This window comes from Carya illinoinensis, chromosome 11, assembly GCF_018687715.1.
Source record: "Carya illinoinensis cultivar Pawnee chromosome 11, C.illinoinensisPawnee_v1, whole genome shotgun sequence".
Classification (NCBI taxonomy): domain Eukaryota; kingdom Viridiplantae; phylum Streptophyta; class Magnoliopsida; order Fagales; family Juglandaceae; genus Carya; species Carya illinoinensis.
This window is the reverse complement of record NC_056762.1, coordinates 28,759,879-28,769,852: the sequence shown is the minus strand read 5'-3', so window position 1 is coordinate 28,769,852 and position 9,974 is coordinate 28,759,879. Positions and strand designations below refer to the sequence as shown.

The window sequence follows — 9,974 nt, the reverse complement described above, 5'->3', positions numbered from 1 at the left end:
TCCTCTACCACCATCCCTTTTCTCTCTTCTTTCTTGCCATTTTCATATTGCTCTTCTTTTTAATCTCTGTCAAGCTCCCCATCACTCTAGGACCAATTCACTTGCGGGCCGGAGATTTCTCTATTTCATTGACTGTTTCCATACTGGCCTCACTCATATTTCCGGCATCACTCTTTTGGCTCATCTTTCCCATACTCATCATTGCGTCTCCTTGGGATCGCATGCTTTTGGATGGGTTCAAGCACTGCATCTATTGGTTTTATAAAACTCTCCAACAGATTCCTATCTTTATCATCCGCTTTACCATCCAACGTCAAGGAGAAACAGAAGCAGCACCTGTACAAGCTGAAATCGAGCGGGTTGAAAATATACAGGCAGACGTGTAAGGCAGAACAGGCGGTATCTTAAAAATGCATGGCTTTAAGAAGGAAGGTGGAGAATGGGCTCTCTTTAGTCTATAAGATTTATTCCTGCTATTTTTATTATCATGTAGAATTTTGCTCATGTGTGTGATTCACTAGCTGTACCTCTTGTAACTTTTATTTATTTGGGAATAAAGTTTTATATATTTAGTTTTTCTTCCTATATTTGGGAATTCTATGGAATGTGAGAAAAATGTATATTTCTTCCTAAAATATACATTTTTATATATTTTTTCAGAAAGCAATTATGATAATTACTAAACGTTAGCGCACGTGTTTTTTTAATATAAATATATATATATATATATATATATATATTTATACATATATTTAATCCTTCTGTTTTCTCTCTCAACTCAAACCCCCTCACTTTTCTCTCTGTCTACCTCGCGACCCTTGACGCCGTCCCATAGCTCTCTCACTCCCTCGATTTCTCTTCTTTTTACTCTCGTTAGCTCCCAACGACGCCACCTGCCGCCTCCATTCACTCTCTATTTCGCCTACGTCGACCCCTTTCCAGAAGACACCAAATACCAACACCGACGCCCAGCCGTGCCCGAACACATAAAACCATCACCATCAAACCACCAGATCTGTCCAGATCTACGAAGAGAACCACCAAGACCACCCAAATCCGTCATGAGACCCATCACGCACGGAGGATATCACCCAAAGCCGTGAATATGTCGGCGCTCTGATTTTCGTAGCGACACGTTCACGACCACCAGATATGTCCAAATCTACAACGAGAGCCACCAAGACACCCAAATCCGTCATGAGACCACCACGCACGGAAGATATTCACCTACAAGAGCCCTCGTTCGCCTCGAGCTCGCCCTCACCATGGCTGATTCTTCCACCATCGTCTGGCTTCAGAGCGCCATCAAACTTAACGGCGGAGGTTTCGTCTCTCTCTCTCCCCCCCCCCCCCCCCCCCCCCCCCCCCCCCCGCCCCATCGGGGGATACATGTAGTGGAATTCACTCATGAGGCCTCTAATTCATTTGACAAATGCTTTAAGTAAAGCCAACAAATTTTGAATTCTTAAACAAAGCATTTAACTCTTGCCAATTCTTTGTGGAAAAGGTCATAAACCACTCGATTTTCTGGGAATCTGTCACCTATTAAATTAAGTCTACTTATCATTATTGTTTTTCTGTTTGTTTTGTTTCTTGTGCGAGCTATTGATTGTTCGGTTTCATTCGATGTCGTTTTGTGGGTCCCTGATCACATTTCTGAGACTCTTATGACAGGGACTAGGTGGTGAGCCGCCAAAGCCTTCCTTAGGCTCAGCCATTGACACACAGTATGGTTCTCTCGACGCATTGATTCAGAAAGTCAATGCAGACGCTGCTGCTTTGCAAGGCTTCGGTTGTAAGGTTTCGAAAACTTTTTTTAGCTATTTTCTGAGTTACATCAGATTCTGAATGTATTGGATGGATCTCAGAAATCAATTAATGGGGAACTATATAATTAATTGAATTCTGGACAGTGGCTTGCTCTGGATAAAGAGCGGAAGCAGCTCTCAGTTGAAACCACTGCAGACCAGGTATGGTCATCAGAGCTTTGCTGTTTAAGTCATTGGTTAAAGAATATTGATGCATGTTATGTGCCTGAGTAGTTTGATGCTACTTGCAGTTGAGATTTTAAGCACATTTTTGCTACTGTGTGTGCGTCTATGTGAAAATGGTAATTCAGTGGTGAATACTGAAACATTTTAGGTGGTAGACAATCTGGACGAAAATATGAGAAATATTTGCTAGTAAGCGTAGTGTATTCTCAGCTTTTCAATGATTCCAAGGTGCACTAGATATTCTATTTTTTGTTCTTTAGATTTCATGAGTGACTGAAGATATGTTTGCTGACATAAAACTTTACAGGATCCACTTGTAACTAAAGGATCCGCTTTGATCCCGCTGATTGGAATAGATGTTTGGGCGCATGCATGCTACCTGCAGGTGAATTTACTGCTTTTGCTATAATTTCAAAGATGATGATAGTCTGAATTTGGCTGTTTCACATTGCATAACTTCAACGTATCAGATTAGAGTAGAATCTTATGAAACTTTCTTAGATGAACCAACTCACATCGACAAATGTGATTGTGGCTGACAAAATTTAAAATGAAGAGTAGCAATGTTTTATTGTTTATGGTTTCAGATGTTTTCTTTCTTCCCGCTGCGTAGCAATGATGATAAATGCTTCTGCTCACCTCTCAGTATGAGGATTGCTTCTTTGAGTATGTTGAGCATCTATCTCGGTTGTTTCAAGGGCAGAATATAGAATGATCTGAAGCTTTCTTGCATGATTTTGTCATTTGTTGTAAGTTGAAAACAGAAATAATCATCCTCATTCATACTTAAAGCTGATTTTTTTTTTCTCATGCAGTACCGTTATGTGTAATCCAATTATCTGAAGGACATATGGAAAGTTATTAACTGGAAATATGCAAGTGAAATTTATGAGAAAGAGTGTCCTTGAAACAACAATAATCTCTTAGTACTTAGGCTTTTTACTGAATGCCAGGTCTGGCCAGGTATATATGTATATTAATACTAGCATCTTTGTACAGTTTGTGATGAAGTTTTGTCTTTTGGTTGTCTTTCCTTGTATCAGACATTATGCATGTATTAAGATTAGGTTTCTTATGGTGTGCTTACTTCTGATATTCATGTACAGGTTTATATAGCCCTTATCAATGATTATTTGATCTTACTGCATGTAGAAATGTCAAACTTCAAATTCTTTTAGACATTTCACCTTCTGGATCCTGATCTGGCCAGGTTGATTTGGAAGGTAGAAAATTTTGTGCTCGGTTTTGCCACTATTTTGACCACGTTCTCTAAAAATTCTTCCAAACTATCCCAAATTATGAAGTGGAACAATCTGGTGTGAATATGCTGAAAAATTTGGTATTTTAAAAAAAATTTTACGACTAATAATTTGGTAGAAGTTACTGGCAATCTTACTAAAAGTACTTGTTCAAAGGTTTGGAAAATAAATTCTAGGAACATTGTATTTGCAAATTGATGTTCAGGATATATTCTCAACTCTGTTGACATAGGAATATTTTATTCAATAGAGAATTCTTATTTATTGCTACTAATCTAGCTACCCCGAAGAGCTGGAAAGATTCTTAAGGAAATAAAAAATTTAAAGAGATGAATTTAAATGTTGCACGGTGTTTTATTTCCTCTATTTTTAACTTCTGTGAATATTTCGGTCCATTTCTATATTTTGCACAACTATGTAATTGTTTGTACATTTTTTTTCTCTTTTGGCATTTGTTAGTGATTTCTTCTTAATCATTAATTAAGATGTATAATTTTGAAAAGAAAAATTGTTTTTTGCATCATTTACCTATGAATTATATAATTATATTAAATCAATTTTAAAATTTATAAGTATGTTATATATAACACGTGTTTGAAGTATGAATTTAAGGCAAATGAGCTCTAGCTCAGATAGCACCTTTTTCTTCATAAGAATGGTTCTCTATTCGGGTTTTTTTTCCAATGTTGGTTTTCTTTTCTTTCATTTCGTTGAAGCTGATTTTATTTTTGCTTGTCTGATGTGCATCTTTTGATTTTCAGATTTGTGGTGTTCGATTTGTGTTGATGAACTGGGTTGTAGCTTTTTTTGGTTGTGTGATTTGCAGATGACTGAAAAAATAGATCCTTTTTTTGCATGTTCAATCTTTTGGTTGTCTGGTTTTGTGGATTTGTTCGATTTGGATCTCTGTCTTGGCTTGTTTGCATCTATTATAGCACCTTTTAGAGGCTTCTTTGCCAGTGGTTTCAAAAGAGCCTTTAAAATCAAGGTTTGCCTTTATACTATCTAAATTTATGCGATTCAATGGAGCTTCCAAAATGTTGTTACACACCATTTCGTACATTTCTCCCTTTTCCTACAGGATTTTGGTAATAGTATACCTGGGCATGGTGGAATTACAGATAGAATGGACTGCCAGATAAGCTTTGATGAAGTTTGGATCCAGCAGATTCCTATGATCTACTAATTTTAGTATATTTTAGATAACTACTAATTATAAGATTTTTTTTTTATAATTAATTATACGATTTTTTATTATGGCTTCTCATAATTTTTCTTGTACCACTCCTGGTTTATGTAAATTGTTTTACTCAAGACAAAGTTGATTACCATCCCCAATGCATGTGGGATTATTCATAATGTCATTTTTGGCAGGATGTTATGATGCCTTGCTTGTTTAATTGCTGTTTGTAACCATAAGTTATGTTTTACTCTTAGCAACTTCTATTGAAAACCAAAAAAGAGATGTGAAAGATGAGTTTACCAGGATGAACCCGAAACTTTCTACATAAAAATGCTGTACGAATAGGTGGAAGGCTAGGTACACATAATACTTTTGAAGCCAGAAGTAGAGCATATTTGATAACCCAGCGACAACATTGGTCAAGTATATACTGAGGTTGATTAAGATTTCATCTATATGCCTGTAATGGATTTGAAATTCTAAGTTTATATATGAATTTCTCAGTTGCACTTCGACCATGGCACTTTTCAAATCCTGGTAGGAGTCATTGATTACTTGCTTGAGCAAAGAGAGAAATAACTCAGATTACAAGTTTAACCCTGAATGATGAAAGTTTCACTTTAACTTTCTTGTGTTTTGCTTGATAACCATGATACCTTGTTTGTAAATTGTAGATTCGAACCATAAGTCTATATTGATTCATCAATTAAATAAAATTCAGCCATCATGCATTTGTTGTGCAACAAAGCCTCTCAGTTGATACAATCTTGAACTAGGTACTGCAATTACATGCTTGTGCATAAAAATTTACCTATCCATTTAGATAGTATGAATCAATATGTAAGCTGATATGAAAATGTTTTTTAGATATTGATGAACCTCACTTTGAAGGAGCAGCAAGCTCTATACATAAAGCTAGGGGAGATCTTGCAGGAGAGGCTTGTGGGAAAGTCTTAGATATGCATGACCCGTGTCTTGTTTGGTGTCCTCTTTTTCCCCTAGATGTTACATGCATGGTGGCATGAGGATGAAAGAGAAAGGATTATATTTCTATAAGGTGCCATACTCTTCTTTCCATTCTCTTTGAATTTTTCATGTGAACTCTTTACTGGGTTTGTTGATGTGGAGGTTGTTAAGAAAAACGAGTAGGGGAAATGGAGAAGTTAATCTTTACCTTCATTTTCCTCAAAGGTGTTTACTTTTTCTGAAAAGAAAATTAGGGAAAATGGAGGAAAAGAAAAGGCCTGCAGTTAAATTTGGTATAGAATCTATGCTTTGGCTAAACATGGTTGACTTACACGGCAAAATATAAGCGGCTTTGAAGTTAAGCCATATAAATTAAATTTAAAGGCCACTTTCAATGTGTACTTTTACACCTGTTTTTTTTATGTACTCTGAATTATCCACCGTTTGGTTTGTTTTTTTTAAGGGAATTTGGGTTGTGATCCGGTTTTTGGGGTTTGGTCTCTGAAAAAAAAATCAATGACCTTCAGTTTTTTATTTTTTGGATGTTATGATGTTCTGGTCCTTTTTTATTTTTTAGTTAATCTGATTTGTTGGTTTGGTTCTTGCAGGGAATTTGGACTTTTTGGTTTGAAGTTTATGCTGTGTTAAGGTTTGTAAATGTCTATTCACAGTTCATAATTCAGGATTTTATTTTTATTTTTTAGCTTTTTACTTTGTTTACTCGAATGTTTGGTCGCTGAGAAAATAGAGGGAAATGGAAAAAGGTAATATCTGCAATGAAAGTGTGGTGTGTCTTTGTGTTTTGAACTTAAGTGGCTGTAAGGTATTCGACTGCTAGGTTCCAGCCTACTAACTGAATACCAAACAATATGCAGTTTACATACATATGTGCGTATTTCACATTATAAAACACATCATGATATACTCAGTTCATTCCTCGATGTAGAGATGGGGAAGAAGTACATATCAAATGGTTCATCAGATTCAAGTATCATGCTATCATACCCGAAGGATGCGTTTGGCCCGGAGGAGCACTATAATTTTGTGATCCCAATTTCATGGAATAGATATGTTTTGAATTATGAGTATAAAATTAGCTGAAGAGGCACTGTTGTTGGATCATAATGACCTTCCTGTCATAAGATGATTGTTTTAATTGAACTTAAAGTACTGGTTGGACTTTCTTATTGGTTACCCTTTGAGATTGATTTTTCCTTCCTGAATGGAATTCTGTATTACACGTAAAGAATTATGCTGTGTTTACTATATGGTGAACACATAAGTATTTCGTATTGGATGTATATTGATAAACTTGAAATAATTTTACGCAAAATCATTCATATTCCAAATGGAATGACTGTAGAGTTTCATAGACCTATCATTATCCAAAAATCTTTGCTAAAATTTGCTTTGTCTTGTAAACTTGTATCAAACTTTTTAGGATGTATATTACTATGGTTGATGCATATATTACTTTATTTATTTGCTAAAATTTGCTTTGTCTTGTAAACTTGTATAAAACTTTTTAGGATGTATATTACTATGGTTGATTAATATGTTACCTTATTTTGAGATGTATAGTTTACATATATGATTAGCTAATTTTATTTTGGCATGTATATTACTATGATTGATGTGTATGTTTCTTTATTTTGGCATGTATATTATTTTATTATTAGGTTATTTTGTCTCAACTAGGCAAACATCCAGCTCCCCTCCTAGTATATATATAAGCTTTGACTAGAGATAAAGTACAACTAGAAAGTTGTCTAAAATATTTACTAGATGTCAATGGCGAGTTTGAACATCTGTCTTTCCATTTTTCCTTTTTGTATCTCTCCGAGGTGAGTCTCACCTACTCCCTTCCACAATCTCATAGTGGTACCCCATATGAGAGATTATGTCGCTGAATTTAATGTGGTAACTTTTATGGGCCTTGTGACCAACCCTGCGGACATGGACATATCTCTTGAAGGCACTTCAGTGTATTTAATTTGACATTCCTCTTAAGGTTCTTGATGCGCCCTCCCCGACAAAAATAGGTTCCTCTCGTGGGCCCGTGGCGTCCTATACATGATAGGACTTTTTAGAAGTAAGGAGGGCCAACGCTTTTTCCATACAGATTTGCCTTTGACCCCAAGGATTGAGCCACTCGCATGGCTCCCTTTCCTTGCACGTAGATCCCAATTTAGCGGGCTGGACGAGGTTTTAACTTTTTTTGTGAGAATTGGGCCTAATAGTTATCCAAAAATTCACTGGAATTTTGTTCTTTCATTCTTTTTTATATTTTATATTTTTATGGGTGTAGGTGCAACTGGTTTGCTGCATGATTAAGTTCCTTGAGTTGAGCAATTCCCTTCCCTACTTTCTCCAAGTCGCTCTCTTCTTGAGATCTGTGCATCCCACCTTGTAATTGATGACATGTGTCGCTTTAGGTTAGCGTTTGTCTCTAATTGCCGCTTTTCTCTTTCAAAATGTCTCGTTCTCGTATGTTCTTCTGTTTTGGCTTTTCTCCTATTTGCTTTGGCGTTGCCCTTGTGTTCCCTCAGCCCTTCAATGCTGCTCAACCTTCTATGGCTTCTCGTCACACCTCTCATGTTGGAGCTCGTGGCTCTCAACCAGCACCCACCATCTGGTCCCCAATGATTCCAGCAGTGTGAATCCTTCTGAGGGTGAGAGGTTTGTAGGGAGCCTTTGGTTTGCTAGTACCACTACAGTGGACCTAGACTCTACAATGGTTATGCATGGGATTTTGGATTATGCCGATCCCTCCTGGCCTTTGTCTTGCTGCAGTTGATCTGGAGGGATTTGTTGGGCAAGCGGCCCAATACCTCAGTATAATCTTGATGGGGTTATGGCTTTCCTTTTGTCGTCCCGTTTGTGAGATCTTGGATTTCTTATGTTTAACCTGTCTCAACTTTTTCCCAACGCCTAGAAAATTGTACTTTCGTGTTGTGTGGTATGGCATATGGCCCTAGAATATATAGGTATGAGTATCCAGACCTCATAACACTCGAGTTTGTCCATTCTCATGGCCTCCGGCTGCTAGGGCAATTCATGTAGCTTCCACTCATAGACGGGCCACCAAGTGGCGTGCTTGGAGTCTTGCTTTTCTCACATCAAGGTTTGGTACAAGAAGTTTTTCTTTGTTTTCGAGCCTGGTTGGAAGTTCCTTGTGAATAAGTGAGTCGCGGCAAGTTTCTAGTTCACGCCATTTGGGGTTGTGTTTTGGACGGGAACTCATTCCAAGTGACCCTTTCCCAAAGAAAGGAAGGTCGCTTGGACTACATCTGCTCATGGCTCGTTGAGAACTTAGAGGCTGCTTGGTCCAATGCTCTCCTAACTAGGGAGAACATATACCGTTTCATGGTTTTCCTAAATTGGTCCTAAGTTGTCGATTGCCCGTCCTTTAATGTTAGGGAAGCAACTTCGTCTCGCTGCTAAAAGAGGTATGCTTCCCTTTCTTCGAAATAGGAGAAGAAGAAGCCCTACCTAGGACCCATTGGTGCTCGTTATTCTAGGGAGGTTCGTGGTCGGTTGTGCTCAAGATACGACCTTGCACTATTGCGACTACACATTGTACTTCTGCCTAAGAACCTAGCTCAGTTTCAGGTTCCAATGCCACTCCTTAATCTCCTGGTGGAGATCCTCAACAAAGGGATGAAGGATATTAGGGTAGTGATAAGCTCCGAGTTCTGGTCATGAGTCTAATAGTCCAGAAGGGTGGTTACGTGATGTCTTGGCCAAGCACCCTCGCCTTTGCTTAGAATCCGAGCATGCACTAGACCATTGTTGTTAAGTCTCAATCTTGTTGCGAAGGCTTTTTGCAAGGAAATGAAGAACATAGGTTTGAGGGAATTGTGCTTTACGCAGAAGGGTAAAGGTAGACAACACCCGTCTCAGTAGAGTTTTATAGCCCCTGCCTATACCAAACCAACCTTAGACCCATATTACAATGGTTTTCGTGATGGACTCCCTAATTCTAATGGTATCAACAACTTGTGGGTGGTAATTGATAGGCTAAATAAATGTAGCCACTTCACCCTTCTAAAACATTGTTATACAACTAAAATCGTGGTTAAACTATTTTTGAAGCATATTGTCAAGCACCACGAATTGCCCTTCTCCATTGTTTTGGATCGAGATAGCACCTTTGCTATTAAGTTCTAGCAAGAGCTGTTCACCCTCCAAGGAGTCCATATGAAAATGAGCACAACTTAATATTCTCAAATGGATGGACAAACCAAGTCAATCAACAAAATATTAAAAAATTACTTGAGGTGCTTCACAAGTGACCGCCCCAAAGACTGGTTCTAGTAGATCCCTTTTATTGAGTGGTGGTATAACACAACAACACCTATCCACTATGCTCACCCCTTTGAAGCTATGTACAAGTACCAACTAGGAATGAAAGAAAACGGGTGAATCGGTAAACTGGATGGACCAGACCGAAATAGTGGGTTTGGTTTGGTCTGGTATTTGTTTCATTTTTTTAAAATTGGTCAAAATCGGTCTAGTTTCGGTTTTCCTTTTTCTAACACCAGACTAGATTGGTTCATATATAAATATATA

General features: G+C 37.7%; 1 protein-coding gene across 20 annotated transcripts; it reads left to right on the top strand.

Moving 5' to 3' along the window:
- The first annotated feature begins 755 nt into the window (after window positions 1–755).
- Window positions 756–6,751, top strand: LOC122281468 (superoxide dismutase [Mn], mitochondrial-like). 20 transcript variants are annotated; one of them, XR_006230229.1, is made up of 8 exons: window positions 756–1,323; window positions 1,675–1,800; window positions 1,914–1,970; window positions 2,302–2,379; window positions 2,582–2,660; window positions 5,304–5,493; window positions 6,011–6,051; window positions 6,349–6,451. XR_006230229.1 is itself a non-coding variant. In XM_043092954.1 (6 exons), exons 1-6 carry the CDS (start codon window positions 1,153–1,155, stop codon window positions 6,440–6,442), a joined length of 567 nt encoding a protein of 188 aa, XP_042948888.1. In that variant the 5' UTR covers window positions 756–1,152; the 3' UTR covers window positions 6,443–6,751. The 20 variants fall into 20 exon arrangements, 11 of the variants coding, with proteins under 11 accessions (XP_042948888.1, XP_042948895.1, XP_042948893.1 ...); XR_006230230.1 differs by lacking the exons at window positions 6,011–6,051; window positions 6,349–6,451 and adding an exon at window positions 5,111–5,212 and having other exon boundaries at window positions 2,582–2,743; window positions 5,304–5,456; XR_006230234.1 differs by lacking the exons at window positions 756–1,323; window positions 2,582–2,660 and adding an exon at window positions 2,143–2,222 and having other exon boundaries at window positions 1,351–1,795; window positions 2,810–5,493.
- The last annotated feature ends 3,223 nt before the right edge of the window (window positions 6,752–9,974 follow it).